General features: G+C 56.4%; 1 protein-coding gene across 13 annotated transcripts; it reads left to right on the forward strand.

Annotated features, from left to right (window-relative positions):
- The first annotated feature begins 30 nt into the window (after positions 1-30).
- DCAKD (dephospho-CoA kinase domain containing) lies at positions 31-10,447 on the forward strand. Of its 13 annotated transcripts, none has more exons than XM_068919455.1 (6): positions 160-408; positions 856-1,201; positions 4,003-4,120; positions 6,121-6,324; positions 8,586-8,673; positions 9,293-10,447. In XM_068919455.1, the coding sequence occupies exons 3-6, from the start codon at positions 4,009-4,011 to the stop codon at positions 9,576-9,578; spliced, it is 690 nt and encodes a 229-aa protein (XP_068775556.1). In that variant the 5' UTR covers positions 160-408; positions 856-1,201; positions 4,003-4,008; the 3' UTR covers positions 9,579-10,447. The 13 variants fall into 13 exon arrangements, with proteins under 13 accessions (XP_068775545.1, XP_068775546.1, XP_068775548.1 ...); XM_068919456.1 differs by having other exon boundaries at positions 274-408; positions 856-1,142; XM_068919454.1 differs by lacking the exon at positions 160-408 and adding an exon at positions 432-715.
- The last annotated feature ends 5,246 nt before the right edge of the window (positions 10,448-15,693 follow it).

The following is a 15,693-nucleotide window of genomic DNA, read 5'->3' on the forward strand; positions in this document are numbered from 1 at the left end:
CCGCCGCGATTGGGTGGCGAGTCGCGGGGCATGCTGGGACTGGTAGTCCTCGTGGGCTGGACGGGGCCGGACTGTGACGGGGCCGGGACTACAACTCCAATGAGCCTTTGGAAGCGCCCCGGGGGGCGGGGCGCCAGTGGCGGGTGCCTGCGGAGGGGCGTTCCCACAGGGACAGGTGTGCGGGTAGGAACCTGCATCCATTGTGGCGCAGAGCCTCGTCCCGGGGCGCTGTCTGTCCTCTCGTTTGCACAGCCCGCTCCTGAGGTACCTGTACCTCCATGCGCTTCCTGCCTGAGGGGGCGGGCCGAGCTGAATAACAGCGGCACCGACTGGCTGAGGGAGGAGGCCCGCTTCCTGTCAGCCAATAGGCGGGCGCGACGCTCCGCAGCGCCTGAAGCCGAGCGGAGGGTGAGTGGGTGAGGGCGCCGGCTGGCGGGCGGAGGGGCCTCGCTCCCCCCGGGGCCTGCGAGGCGGGCGGCGCAAGCGGGCCGGCTGCGGCCGCGGCTCCTCGCTCGGTGCTGCTGGTTGTGACCCCGCGGGCCTCCAAGCACCGTCGTGCCCGGTGCCGGCTGTCTGAGCCCAAACGGCAGAAGCGCGGCGGGCCCGAGCAGGCCCCGCCGCCGGGACGAGCCGCCGCAAGCCGAGGCCGCGGCTGAGCTGGGCGAGCGCTGCCGCAGCGAGAGTAACTGTGGCGGCAGGGCGGGGCCGGCGCTAGGTCGGTGTGAGGAGAGCCGCGTCCGCGGAAAGCCGTCCGCGCGCGGCGCTTGATGCCCTTAACGCCGGCCGAAAGACCCGGCGAGTTATTTGTGCGGTGTTCTCCACCGACGTAATAGTTACCCTCCTTCTCAATTTCAGGCTCGCCAGCCGTACGCCAGGTCTGTCAGTACGCGTCGCCCCGGCCCGCAGCAGCGGGGGACGCAGGACAGCAAGAGCGCGGTCGGGGTAACGCGTCGCCCTGGCGCGTTCTCCGGCTGCGTTGGGCCTCTCTGGCGCCCGGGAGCCGAGGGCGACGGCTGGCGCTCCAGCAGGTCCCTACGGCGCGTGGCAAGTGACTTCTGTGCCCTGCTTAAGCTGGAGAGGTCAAACCGCAGGGGAAGTTCTGGCACCTCGTCCCTGAAACCCTGCTTCCTTGGGGCTTCGAGGTCCGTGCGCGTCGGCTCTCGCAGGGCGCCGTTGCCTGGGGTAGACAGAACTCCTTAAGGTTTGCTTTGCTCTGACTAGCTTCCGTGGCTGCGTTTTTTGACTTCCCTTGTGTTCGTTTGAGTTGACACAGGCCAAAAATATCTCAAACTGGTGTGTTTGGGGGAAAAACTGGTTCTGGTGCCTGCCTGTAACATCTGCTGGAATGGGATGGCCTCCCGACCCATGTGTACAGTTCAAATGCAAGCTTATTAAATATTTATACCTCATACTATGGATCTCATAGCTGTATAGTCTCTCTCTGCAACAGGACAAGTGTTTTCAAGCCCCATCTGGTTATGTTTTTCTAGACTAACCCTTCAAACTGCTATTTTACCACTTCAGTAATTTTGCAGCAGAGGCCTGCCTGTGTAGGTATGCAGCGGAGAGACAGAAATAGCAGGTTTATACGGACCAAATGCCAGCGAAGGCTAGAGACCAAAATGTAGGGGTTAGCGCAGTTATAAAGGGTATATTTACTGTTCACAGGCAGGGGGGAGATTTTAAAAAAAAAAAAAAAAAAAAAAAAAAAAAAAGAGCAGAGCCTCCTCCCCTGCAAGGCTGTGCACCAAGGGCCTGAATCTCTCATTCTTTGTGCGTGTAGGCTGTTTCACAGGGAGTATAATATCCTGCTGGGGAAGGCTGGATTTTAACCTGATGTGATGCTGGGGAAGAGAACAGAGAATTAGACCCTCTGTCTGTCACAGTGAGCCCACTGTCACATGGGGAAAGGCTCCCCGTGGGGACTGGGTGCTCACTTGGCAACGAAGCTTCGAATTTACGTCAGCCTCTTGCAAAGCACTCATGTTTATTGTAACTGCCCTTTCTGATTCCCTTTGAATCCCCCCTTGCTGCTGCTGGCATTTAACTCTATCTGTCTGGGTTCTTGGAAGGGAAAAGCACATGGTATTGCTATGCATTGGTCTTGGCTCTCTAGGCATGAAGGAAAGTCAATATGTGATGGCCGGCTGCTGGCAGGTGCTTCTGGTTCTCCCTTGCCTTTTCTCTAACTCCCACTTTCTCCCTCTGCTAAACTGTCTTCAGCTGCAACAGAGCCTATCCAACCCCATCCTGGCCTCTGCCTAGGCCTTTGCGCCTAGGTCCTGTTTGTAGGACCAAGATGTGACAAAGGTGCCTTTTTTTGCAGCAAAAATGAGAAGAAGCAGGAAGCCTTTCTGTAGATGATCCACTCATTTTCACCTATGGCAGTCCTGGAAGGTCGTGTTCCTGGCTGCTGTTGCTGGGTGCAAATGAGCACAGTCCAAACAGCCACGTGCTGCTCTGCCTGTGTAGAGAGTTCTCTGCCCATAAATGCAGAGTTTCCGGAACTGGTGGCTAAGGTGTCTGGGGCAAGGTGTGATGCAGGGACTGGCTTAGGCAGAGTGATACCTACCAAGAAGGTCAGGGTCTGGAGCACGTGGTTCACCAGGAGAAGTTACAGCAGCTGGGCTCCCTTAGTGGGGCCAAGAGGAGCTTTAGGGGTCTCTAACAGCATCCTGTGACTTCTTGAAGGGCAGTTAGACAGATGAGAGAGCCAATTTCTTCTCAAAGCCACCAGGTGATATAGAAATGGGCAGCTGTCGCAAGCTGAGGCTTGGGAGGTTCGAGTTGGGCATGAGGAGTCCCTCCTTGCTTGGGAGGGGGCTGCAGCCCTGAGCCAGGTGCCCAGAGACATGGGGAGGCTCTGTCCTTAGGGGTTTTCAGGATTCGGCTGCACAAAGCCCTGGCCGCCCTGGGCTGGTGCTGGGGAGGGTTCTGGCTCCTGCTCTGGGGGGTTGGAGTCGGGACACTAAGGTGTTTTTCTAGCACTGCTCTGGTTGTACAAGGCACAGTGCTACAGGAGCCCCGGATTTCTCAGGCAGATACCACCTCGCTCACAGGAGGCCCCTCTTCTTTCTAGAGCTGCTTCCATGTGGGTGAGCCTTTCCGTGCAAGGGTGCGAGTAAGGCTCAGAGGGTTGCGTGGTCTGAATTGAGTTGCAGAAGGTCACCCAGCAAGCTAGGGCCTCAGTGCAGAAATGGTGAGAGAAGTTCTCTGCTCTGGCTTCAGCAGATGGTTACAGGATCCCTCCCAGGCTCAAGGCTGTCAGCAAGTGCAGACTTTTCGCATTCAGTGCGGCATTAGTGCCGTAGTTGTGAGCTGACAGACATGAGCCTGCTGCATAGAGACACAATTTCTTTTTTCCTTCATGCTGTCCACGTAGTGTTGGTGACAGTGCTGGCTTCCAGGTAGTGTGGGGATGTGATTTACTTACTGGCTTCTGCGGTTTGCGCCCCGATTATGTCAGAGGTAGCTTATCTCCTGTTACACCCCATCTGTTGAGCTCCAACAGGGCTATCGCTATCAGTCCTCAGGTTTCTTGGTCTGGGCTGAGATATTGTGTGAGTTCTTCCCATTTGTCACTGATTCTGGGTCACCCGTGACAACCCTGCTAGAAATTTCAAGTGCCCTCTAATTCAGGATGCTGTATGTGAGACTATGGGCTTGATCTGTGCAAATGCTGAACAGGAGCAATTCCAGCGAGTTGCGTGGAGCTGCAGGTAACACAACCGAGGAATTTACGAGTAGCTCAAGTTGCACATCCAGAATTAGCAGGATATCGGGGAGCCCAGCTTAACCTGACTCAGTTCTTCAGGCTCTAAAATAGGGGTACCAACTCAGAGTGGGTTCAAAGTTTTAATAATGTCTTGATCGCTTCCTGAAAATGTATGAATATGAAGTGCAATTGGCTTTGAATGAAGTTGCCTGTTTAGGCTAAATATTTTATGCGTGCAGCATGACTGAAACATTCTGGTGTGTTCTCAGCCCTTTCTTCTGTTTCAGAGCACGATGTTCCTGGTTGGACTTTCGGGTGGAATCGCGTCAGGGAAGAGCACGGTTGTGGCCGTACTCCGGGAACTGGGCTGTGCTGTGATTGATGCTGATGTTATTGCCAGGGAAGGTTAGTTCCGCGTAGCTGATCTTTCTCCCTTAGGTTCCCCTGACGACCGGGGCTGATGTTTGGTGAAGCGCAGACGGCAGAGGGTGCTCTGGGTACATTAGATAACTGTTTCCCTCCGACTCTCCAGGCCACAAGGAAGTGTGGAGCAGCTGTCTCGGGGGATTAGAATGAGGATATATTTTTAATTAAAAAAAAATTACATCCTAATAACAAGCAGTGTGGAGAGATCTCACCCCCAATTTCTCTGTCCTGACGCGCAGCGCAGTCAGTGCTTCTCAGCTTTGAAAGCCATCTTGGCAAAGGAACCACTTCATAAAGCATGTTTCCTCTGCTCGTCTGACTCCCTTCTTCAGCCCCACGACACTGGACCTGTAACTCGGTTACGTTACTTGCTGTCACTAACACACCAAAAGACAATTTTCTTATTTGCTGGATGTTATTTTGTTAATAGTCAGATATTGGTCCGTAAAATCATTTGTGTCTTAACGTGCTCAAACATAGGGCCCAGAACTTGCATTAAGGCTAGAGATATCTCAGGGAATCTGGGCTGCACTTCTGCAGCACACCTGCAGCTTGCTACTCGTGAGATGTGCTGCCCTTGCAACAGAAAGGACCTAGAAATCCAGGTCTGTTGCATCAGTAGGGAGTAGAGGAGTGTCTGTTCTCCTCGGTTGTCTATATAATGTGGGGTGAGACTGTTAATCCCACCGTACCATTAGGATAATGGGGAGAGCAGTGCTCACTTCAGTAAGACTTGGTAATTTTGTACACCAAAGGTTTCGGGCCAGCAGTTGAGGAGCAGTGCAGGTTTAACTGTCCCTTGCATGTGTCATTTTGAAGTGCCCGTGTTCTTCTGTTTGTTGAAGAACTCACCTTGTAGCCACTCAGAGCTGTGATGCTCTTACATTTTATTGCACTGTAATTGCCCTTGAGGTGTGGAAAATTTGCTAGAGGTGCTAAAAGCCTTCAGAGACTATAGGAAAACACTACAGAATACTCAGTGTTGGTTTCCTCCCAATCAATTCATTTTTCTCCAATTCCTTTTTCACATAGGTGTGTTTACTACATAGATTTCATCCATACTGAAACTTCAAGGTGAAATTCCAATGGAGAAAGACTTTAATACAAGTCTTTAAGACCAAGTCTTAAACTGCCCTGAGGTTACAACCCATGGCAATGTTCCTAGATTTTGAGAGAAAATTATATATGCTCTGTCTTTCTCTGTGGTTAGCCTCAGCGTGGTCTTAATTATGTTTTTATTATTGCATCCTTTTTGCTGGTGATTTTGATGTCTCTAAAATTATATGCTTGTGTAACGTCGGAGTCCTTGCAAGTAGCTATTGGAATTGAGTTCTTAGAGGGCTTCTGTGTTCGTTCTCACCAAGAATTTGGTGACTGAGGTTAACGACAGTAAAAAAAACAAAAACAAAAAAAACCCCAAAAAACTTATTAACAGCCAGAGCCAACCACTAACTCATCATAGCCAGGCTGTATTAACCCAGTGCTAAAGTTTTCAGCTAAAATAACCCTAATGTTTCTCCTCATCTCTTTAAGATCTCCCTGCTCAAATCTTTGCCCTGCACACAGTGGGAACAAACTCAGTCCTGTTTCTTCCTGTACCTTAACTGGTAGCCGTCAGCAAGTCCTTTCACCTGGCCTGCTGACTTCTAACCCCGAGTGGCAGCACGCTATTAGGAGGGTTGTGGTGTTGAATTAATGACTGTAGCACGCTTCGATCTCATGTGTCAGACTGCAAAGGGACCTTGGTCTGCGAGTTTTGCAAACTTGTTCCTGCAGCGCTGATGCCAGGTGTCTGTTAGGCTGCAGCACTGAGACGCACCAGTCTTGGTTCAGTATGTGCTGGCAGACAGATGTGTTCTCTGCTGAGAAGAATAAGTTTGGTTATTTAATGAACAAAACTCATTTGAGGCCAACTGCTGATGCAAACACTGACTGTGTGGTAGAATTGGCTCTAACCACCGACTGTTTAATGTTATCAGTGGTGCAGCCCCACTTCAAGGCCTATCAGCAGATAGTGCATTACTTTGGCACTGAGATCCTCTTGGAGAATGGAGAGATAAATCGCGAGGCTCTAGGAAACATTATCTTCTCCCACCCGGAGAAACGGCAGCTGCTGAACTCCATCACCCACCCTGAGATCCAGAAGGAGATGCTGAAACAGATCTTGAAATACTTTGTGCTAGGTAAGAGACTGGGCAATTTGAGAGCACCGGCACACCAAGACTCATGGCTGCACAGCAGTCGTCTCTGCTCACGCCAGCTTTGACTTTTAAAGTGGGGAGAGGGGCGGGGAGAGAGAAAGAGAGCCGATGCTGAGTGACGGCCTTTGTGCTCTGCCATCAGTGGCCTTTAGCATCCGCGTTTAGAGGATTTCTTGCTGCCCTTCTTTTCTTTCATTGCTGCCCTTCACATTCTTCTTCTGTGGCTGAAGGTACATCTGTAGGGCCTGAGAAAAGCATTGTGAGGCCTCTTCTGAGATTACTTGTTGGATAATGTCATACCTTCTGAAACGTCCAAATATTATTCCCTGCCCCCAACCTCTCTGGGCTTCAAAGAAAGCTGCAAAGCGCTTTTAGGCTCGATAAGGTGAGAAAGGGGCTGACAGCTGTGGTTTCCAAAGTCCCGCTTTTTCCCCTGATAAATATAACAAATACAGCTGTCAAACTTGGTCTAATCAAATGCCAGATAAGATCACCAGCTGTTTCGGAGGTCTCCGTGTAGACAGAAGGATGTCTTAATAGAGTCACTCTAGTTGGCGGAGCTTATCAAAGCTGAGCTGTGTGACAGCTGAATAGCCCTATGCTGGGGCACCGGAGGGGCCATGCTCTCCTGAGGGGAGTGAGGAAGAGGAGGAAGAGCAAAGGAGGTGACACACAAGAAAACCGGGAGCCAAAGATGTGGAGTTTTGAACCCGGGCTGCAAAGTCAGGAGGGAAATGCTGTCCTGCCCCTTGGCGAGAGCGCCAGTGTGTGTTCTGCTGGCTGCATTGTCCTCATTAGTCTGCTTTTAATGATTTGGGATAGCTGAACGTAGTCTCTAAGGGCTTGGCTATGTAAGGAAGGCTCTATTGATCAAGCCATAGGGCAGCAAGAACTCTCTCTGGGTGGAGGTACTGGTAAAATGATGGTTTGTTGGATGTTCATATCTTCGTCAAAGCTTTGATTGCCATGACACTGATAGTTCAGTTAGGGAGTGTTAGTTTGGTTGTAAAAAACTGACATTTACACCAACAAAACTGGAGCCGTCCCTGTGGTGGGGGTACGCTATGTGTGTGTGAGGACATGTTCCAGGGAAATGAGCTCCCCTGACTTGCAGCTTTTCCCTACCTGTGTCAGGGTTTACCCAATGTCTCTGAAAGCTGCTGTGTGAAATTGTGCAGTTTGCAAAGGGTGGAGGAGCTCGAGGATGTGGCGAGGCCAGGGTCAGCCGCAGGGCCTGGGAAGACCGTGTCCAGCAGTTACAAAACTCTCCTCTGCCAGCTGCTCCTTGCAGTCAAGGAACCGGGAGGCAGGAGGTGATGGGTTTTAGAGTTCTCCTGCTTGGTCCTACCTGGAGGCAGGCTCAGCTCTCCTCATCATCCCACTGCTCCTGCTCTCCCCGTTGATCCTCGTGGTTAGAGGAAGCATGGCGCTTACCAACAAGGGGAGCAGCCAGGTGGAAACACAAGAGAGAAGGTTTTTCATGCCCTGGGGTGCAGCAGGAAGGGATTTGGGGAGTGTGTTGTGCTGGGCACGTGCTGTCAGGGGGTTTTAAATCAAAATTGGTGAAGTGTTTGAGAGCCTGGCACAGGACATGCCTCTTGCATCAGGAGGATCCTTATGAATTTTCAGGCCCTGGGAATGTGCCTGGAGGCGCTGGCATGTTTTGGTGTCATGGCTGTGAGAGATTGGCAATGATTTGCATCCTCTCCTTGTAAAAGAGAAACTGTTTAGCTAAAGCTTTTCAAAAAGAGAAGGAAACTAGGCTGGAAACAGAGCTGGAAAACATCAGATCAGATCACTGTAGTCTGGCAAAGTCTTAGTCAACTGAAAGAGAGGAAAGCAAATTCTGCTGTGGGCACTGCTCCCCTAGAGAGGCTAGCAAAGGCGGTGTGACTGCTCTTGCTAGAGATGCACAGGCGCTTTCATTTGAGCCTCTTGTTTCAGTGCCTCATTATATTTCTGCAGTTTCACCTCTGGTCTGAGATCATCCAGGTTAGGGTTTTGGGTTTTTGTTTTTTTTTTCCTGTGGAAACTTGGAACGAAACCATTTTCTCCCTGCCAGAGGGAGGAGGACAAACGTGCTTTGCTCCTCTCTCTGGAGCAGCTGTAGTCATGTAGCTGCGAAGCTCTCCCTGCTTGCTTTGCAGGAGCAGGTGTGGCTGCAGTGCCACAAGAAGATGTGCAGAGCAAGGAATTTGGAAATCCGAATGATACCTATTATTGGGGGGGGGTCACTTTTGCAGGTTACCGCTATGTGATCCTCGATATCCCTCTGCTCTTTGAGACCAACAGATTGACCAAGTTTATGAAACACACAGTCCTGGTTTATTGGTAAGTGCCATGTGAACCATGAGATTGGGACGCTGCAGCCTCTCTTGGCGGTTGGAGGGGGTTTGTCACCTCCTTCCCTCTCCAGTGAGAATTTAGCTGCAGCGTCAGTGTGAAGCCTTTTTATGCGCTACCTCTTTTCTGTAACCGTGAGAAGCGACACCTTTCTTTATCCTAGCTAATGAGCATGAAGATTCTTATGGAGGTTTCTTTGAAACCTGGCACCATCATAAGGGGAAAAATCACTGTCCTTGGGCTTTGCACAACCCGGGCTCTGTTGGCTGTGGTTTTGGGGACTCTCAGGTCTTCTCCTTATGGGCCATGGCAAGGGCAGGAACACACGGGCAGGCTCTGCCTGGGAAGCGGTGGTGGCATTATCTGCGCTGTAGAGTTTGGCTCTGCTGATCGGAAAGTGGAGACCAGCAGACTCCAGCATAAGGGAAGGGCGGCTGCACTCCATCTAAAGTGAAGAGGGGCAGATCTCTCTCCCTGGTCCCTGGCCATTCGCCCTCATGCAGAGGAAGGCGGGCAAACCCCGCTAGCATGTGCAGGGCCCCCCCCCCCCCCCCCGACCTCCTGGCCTCCCACACTCCTGTCTCAGCGGCGGTTCCTGCCCCAGCAGCGACCCGCAGACGCAGCTGTCGCGGCTGATGAAGAGGAATGGGCTGTCCCAGGCTGAGGCAGAAGCACGCATCGCCTCCCAGCTGCCGCTGGATGAGAAGCGCAGATTAGCGAGTCACATCATTGACAACTCTGGGGACTGCGAGAGCACGCGCCGGCAGGTCCTGAGGCTGCATGCCCGCCTGGAGGATTCCCTGGACTTCCTCTGGGCACGGCTGGCCATGGGCACGGCTGTGGCTGGCCTTGGAGGGCTTGTGTACTTCCTCCTCCGGCATTTCATCTCTTAATTCACCTTTTTTTTTTTTTAAGGTGTTTTTTTTTTTTTGGTCTTCTAAGAGCTTGGATTTCCAGGTTTGAAAAGGGCAGTGAAAGGCCACCTATTTTAATGAGCTTTGCCAGCTGAATGCAGACAGTAAGGCGAGGCATCTCCTTGCAGACTTCCCAAGGTGAATATGAGTTTTTTTTGCAGCACCGTCTCCCACCTACTTTCTTTAAATTCCTGCCCAGGTACTTAGTGCTATGTTTGTGGGGCGGCATTGCTCTGGGGTACAGCTGCCTGCAAAACGGGTGAGGCCCTTGTTATCCCTGGGCTGATCTATACGGCAGGACTTCAGCCCCTGCTTCAGCCTATGGTGAGTTAGGCACTTTGAAGTCTTCCAGGACAATCTCTTTAGTGGGGGAATACGTGGCCTCTTGAGTCCTTTTCCTGCTATCGGCCATCCCCAGGTTGGTCCCTTCCTAGTACTTGGCCCTGGCTAATCTGAGTTTAGATGAGGGATATCTTCTTCTTTCATGGAGATTTAATGGAAGGACCTTAAATCTGTCCACGGGGGACAGGTGATGCATCATCTCGCATGGAATAGGTGTTCAGCTGACTGCTTGCAGTCCCTCAGCCCTGCATGTCTGCCACAGCAGCCTAAGTAATCCTGTGATCGTTACTTGTGGGTCACCCCCTGCCAAAGGTGGGTGAGTGCCATGGCCTGTTGAGGGTCTGGCACATCCTTGGAGGGGGCTGAGACTTGAGACCTGCCTCAGAGAAATGCATTTGCTGCTGTTTGAGGTTTTTTCCTTCAGCGGTTCCCTGGGGGAAGAGCGCGAGCCTGGGCGAAGCAGGTGCTGGCTCGTCACGTTCTTTTTAATAAAGTGCTAAACAGCAGACGGCTCCCTGTGGTTCTAAAATTTCCGGGCTGCAAGCGCTGCTCTTTCCTAGCCTGCTCCCAGGTTGTTTCTACGCTGGGGCAAGGCTGACGCTTGGTAAAGTTCACTGCTCACAAGCCAAGTTTATGAGCGCGGTTGCACTTTCCCGAGCACGGTCCCTCTACGGTCCCAGGGAGCTTTGCGGAGCGTCAGCCCCGCGGCACGAGCTTCTTCGGCAGCACGGAGGGCAGGGCCGTGGCTCGGCCCCAGGGCTGAGCAACCACAGGCAGGTTGCGGGCTCCGGGCGATGGCTCAGGTCGTGGCTCTGGGCCCCGTGCGGTGCGGATCAATGTTTGTACCGCAATAGCGCAGAAAGCTCCTAACTGAAGGCTGCTGCGTCCTATGGTGTGAGCAAGGGTGGGAAGGAAAGCAGCCCCATGACTTGCTGTGGTTTCTGAGATTGAGTCAGTGCTCTACCCCCTAGGCAGCCCTGTCCTGTTGCGTGTTGAGGTGTTTTAAGAAAGGTGGGTGCAGAGATGTTGGAGGCTTGAGGGATGCTGCCTGCTGCTCAGCCACTTCCTGCCGATGTTGCCGTGGTCTGTGCGCTTTCCCTGAGATGCTCCAGGGCACCCGGGCTCTGATTCACCTCGCCACAGTCCCCGGTGAGCTCGGTGTTCGTGTGCCAGGTGGGGACGAAGCATGGCGAGGCAGTGTGCTCCATGCCCCCTGCACCAGCCCTGCCAGAGGCACCTTTCCCAGGGCAGCACGGATCTGCCTAGCTGGTGTCCGGCCCCCTTTCCCCTGCCGCCCGTGCCACCTTCCTGGTGCTGTGAGCCCGGCACTGCTCCTAGGAGCCCACTCCTTGCTGCCCACCATGTGTGCTGGCATGTCCCTCTGTCACTTTGGGCACTTGCAGAGCAGCAAGCCCAGCATCTCTGGTCTGGGCTGACTCCAGGCACCTGGGAACGTTGTAGGTATGAATGGGTGAATCCTTGGGGATTTAATGATGCTCTGGAGCAGCAAACATGGTGCTGGCAGTGGTAATGATGAAACCGGCTCTGGCTTGGTGCCATGGGCAGCTGCAGCCATGGTAAAGCATCCCTGAGCTCCCCAACCCAGCCAGCCTGGGCACCCTGGCTCTGCGGGGCAGCGCTGGGAGGAGCTGGACACAAGCAATAACCCTCTGCCATCCTTCGCTCTCTGCACCCAGCCCACTGCCTGCTTTTTAATGTGCCTTTAATTGCGGTGGCAACACGGGTGCTGGGAGTCCCTCCCAGCAAGCCATAAATCAGGACTGGAGCAGGACGGTCTAAGCCAGAGATAAGCACTGATTGCATTCCTCCCTCCTGGCTCGCCTGCCTCCGCGATAAATGGGGCTGCGATGAGGCCAGGGGGAGCGAGATCGGCCCAGTAATCACATTTGGCGCTTTGCTCCTGGCCTGCTGACGTTTTCCAGCCACTAATGAATTTAGCGGGGCTGAGGGAGCGAGTATTTTGGGGGGGCACTGCGAGGCAGAGTGCTCTCCCAGCGCGGCTGGGGGCTGGTGGGAAGGGGCCGGGCAGCCGGCCCTGCCCGGAGCCCACCGTGGGTGCCAGGGTGCAGGGCTGGGGGGCAGGTTGGCACCCTGGGCTGAGATGCGGGTGTGCAACCAGGTGCCTGGGCACCCAGCACCCTGGGGGAGAGGTTCAGCACCCCTGGGGAGGGCTCCTGTGCCCCCATGGGTGCCTGACTGTGGTCTCCCTCCCCGGGGTGTCCACCTGGAAACCCTTTGGGGACAAGTGGCCGGGATGCCCTCTGTCTGCGTCCCCTCCACCTTCCCTGCCACCACTGGCCCTGCTCCGGGGACGACCCCGGCCGCCGTTGCCTCAGCAGTGGCAGAGGCCGTGGCAGCTCGGCCCGCGGCCGTCCCCTCGCTGGTGACGAATGTGTTTGCTCTGCAGGCTGGCAGCACCGTTTAGTCTCATCAATAGCTCGATCGATGGCCCTGGAGGGAGCCTGAAGGGCAGAGCTGAGAGCCCGGCTGGGCGGCAGCGGCTGGGACAGCCAGGGCCGGACCGCGGGCTCCCTGCATGGCATCCGGGGGGTCCCTGGGTGCCTCTCCGAGGGTGACTCACAGCTCCTCCGGGTCCCCAGTACTGTTTGCCCCTGGGTGATGCTCTGCCGGAGCCAGGCGCCTCTCCTGGCCCTGGCGCCTCTGCGGAGGCCAGTGCGCGTCCACGGGTACCCGAGCCTGCGGGGCCGGGGGGACTGTGCCACGGCTCTCCTGGGGGAGCAGCCTCGTAGCCCAGCACGTTCCCTGCCAGGCTGGCGCTCCCCGAGAAGCGGCTGCATCCAGGGGCACGTGCCTCGGCTGAGCCCTGTGCGCTCGTGATGCCAGTGGCCGCAGCCCGGCTCTGCCACAGGACCAGTCCCGTTCGCTCGGGGACTGCTTACGTCCGTCGCCACAAGCTGGGCGTGCAGCGCCCGTGGGGGCTCCCGTCGCCCCAAGGGTGCCCCAAGTGTCACCCTAGGGTGCTCCCCATGGCCGGGGGGAAAGGCCGTGTCAGTGGGGGCAGAGCAGGGCAGGAGGGGAGGTGCCACGTGCTGAGACCGCCCCAGCTCACTGCGCCTCCCGTGATCGATCGGGCAGCATCTGGGGGGCCGCGGCCACGCCGGCTGCAGCCGCTCGCCTCTCACCGAGGTCTGTTTGAGCAGGGAGCCCGGCACGCTCGACGCAGATGCCAAATATTTAGCTGCTGCAAATTGGCCTCCAGATCGATTACAGCGCGGGCTGCTGAGCGTCGTGGGCAGGCGGCGGCTCCCGGGGCCAGCCGGCCTCCCGCGCACTCCAGGCGGCGCAGTGGCCGCCGGCTGGGATTTTCCGTGGAGAAGGGGTTTTGCCGATGGCCCCGGAGAGTCGGGCGCCCGTCGCGGGACAGCCGCCGGGTGGTGGGGAGGGTCTGGTTTGGGACAGGAGCGGCCCCTGGGACACGCGGCCTCCCCAAGGGGAACTGAGGACAACGTGCCGTCCCCCGGTGGGGACAGGATGTGGGAGCGTGGGCCAGGCGAGGGCCCCAGCACCCAGGGGTGACAGACCCCAAGGAGGGGTCAGCGAGGGCTGCTGCGCGGCGGTGTTGCCGCGTGGCCCCACCGTGTCCTGAGTGTCACTGTGGCTGCATGGCCACGCGGTGTCATACAGCGTCACTGTCCCTCTGCGACCCCGGGGTATGGCACAGTGTCGCTGCCACTGCTTGGCCCCATAGTGTCACACAGTGTCACCGTCACTGCGCAGCCCCCCAGGGTTGCGCTGTGTCACTGCACAGCCCGGTGGGCGCTGCATGGCGTCGCCGTTGCTGCTGGGCCCGTAGGGCATCACAAAGTCTCGCTGCGCCTGCACGGCCGCGGGTGCCGCACTGGGTCACTGCAGAGCCCACGAGGTGTCCCACGCTGCCATGTCACTGCACGGCCCCTCACCATGGTCACCCACCGCCACCACCACGGACATGCCGCAGTGCGTCACCCGGTGTCACTGTGAGTGACATGCCGCAGTGCGTCACCCAGTGTCTCTGTCACTGCTATAGCCCACCGGCTGCCACCAGCAGCTGTCCCCGCACGCTCTGCTGTGTCCCAGCGCCACAGTCGGTGCCCCGTGCAGGGGATGTCACCCAGCACCCTTACTCCTGCACAGCCCCGGGATGTCCCAGCGTCATGACGCGCGACCCGCCGTCCCCGTCCTGCCGCCCCACGGCGGGTGCTGCAGGAGCCCGGTGGGGGAGGAGGCCCCGGCGGGAACGAAGCAACATGCGACTTGAATAGATGCTCTCTGGGCGTCTCTGCCTGCCCCAGGATTACGAGTGACCTTGATTCGGACTCGGCGGCCGCGTGCCTGGGCCCCCGGGGAAGGGAGCGAAATCAGGCAGCCGAGGCCCCGCGCCTGATTGACGCGCGGGTAAACACGGCGCGGCGCAGGGGCAGCCGGGAGCCCGCAGCCCGCGTTGGGCATTGCTGTCACGTTCAGGGGATGAAACCACTCCAAAAAAAAAAAAGAAAAAAAAAGCAGCTCCAGTCTGGCCCTAATTCGATCTCTCCAAATGAAATCAGCAGCAGCTCGAGTGCCGATGCTGGCACAGGGGGCCCCAAAGCCCCCGGTGCCCGGCAAGGACCCAGGCGTCCTGGGGCCCGGACCGTGCCCATGGGCAGACGGGCTGAGATGTCCCCAGCGGCGCCGGCTCTGCTCCCAGGTGACGCCCCAGCGGCCCCAGCCCGCTTCTCCGCGGGCCCCAGTCCCCCCGGCCCCGCGCGCCTCGGCCAGGAGAGCAGTGATTTTCCATCAGTCAGCACTGGGCCCTGTCAGCCAGGCTCTAATTAAGTCTCAGTGTTGCCAGCCCTTAATTGCACACCGGCGGGAGGGTGCTCGGTCCCTGCTGGGCCCGAGACATCGTTAATTAGAGGCTGGGCAACGCGGCCGGGGCTTGCAGGGGAAGTGAGCGGAGGATGCGCTGCCCCAGCTGGGCTGCAGCCAGGCACATCCCAGCTCCTGCCACATCCCCGGGGCCACTGGGGTGGCCTGGGCTGGCGTGTGCCACCCCCGGGAGCGCAGGGCCGAGGGACAGTCCTGCGAGGGTCAGGACATGCTGGCACATCCCATCCAAGCAGGAGTGTTGCTGGGCACTGGAGCTGGAGGGGAAGCCAGCTGGCCAGCCAGCAAGCAGCCAGCCAGCTGGCCACCTTGTCATCTGACCGGCCACCTAGCGAGCCAGCGAGCCAACTGGCCAGCTAGTCAAGCAGCCAGCTAGCTAGCCAACTGGCTGGCCAGCCAACTGGCCAACTAGCCAACCAGCAAGCCAGCCAGCCAGCCAACTGGCTAACTAGCAAACAGACTAGCCAACCAGCTAGCCAACCAGCCAATTAGCTAGCCAACTGGCCAGCCAAACAACCAGCAAGCCAGCTAACCAACCAGCCAACCAACCAGCCAGCAACCGGTCAGCCAGCCAACCACCTAATTAGCCAACTGACCAGCCAGCCAACTGACCAGCTAGTCAACCAATCAACCGAACAGACAACTGAACAGCCAGCCAGCCAGCCAACAGCTGGCCAATTTACCATCTACCAGCTAGCCAACCAGCCAACCACCCAGCTAGCCAGCCGGTCAACCATCTAGTCAGCCTTCAAGCCAACCAGCTGGCCAGCCCTCTATCAGCCAGCCAAATGGCCATCTAGCTGTCCGGCTAGCCAGGCAGCCAACTGGCCAACTTCCTACCCAAGTCCTTAGCCAAGTGTGCAAC

Source organism: Struthio camelus, chromosome 25, assembly GCF_040807025.1.
Source record: "Struthio camelus isolate bStrCam1 chromosome 25, bStrCam1.hap1, whole genome shotgun sequence".
In the NCBI taxonomy this organism is placed as follows: Eukaryota; Metazoa; Chordata; class Aves; order Struthioniformes; family Struthionidae; genus Struthio; species Struthio camelus.

Bases quoted from the DNA above. Each gene is read 5' to 3' on its own strand.
- DCAKD (XM_068919444.1), top strand. From the start codon at position 31: ATGCTGGGACTGGTAGTCCTCGTGGGCTGGACGGGGCCGGACTGTGAC. The intron at 4,121-6,120 runs GTTAGTTCCGCG...TAATGTTATCAG, and splicing joins TGATGTTATTGCCAGGGAAG to TGGTGCAGCCCCACTTCAAG. The intron at 8,674-9,271 runs GTAAGTGCCATG...CTCCTGTCTCAG, and splicing joins CACACAGTCCTGGTTTATTG to CGGCGGTTCCTGCCCCAGCA.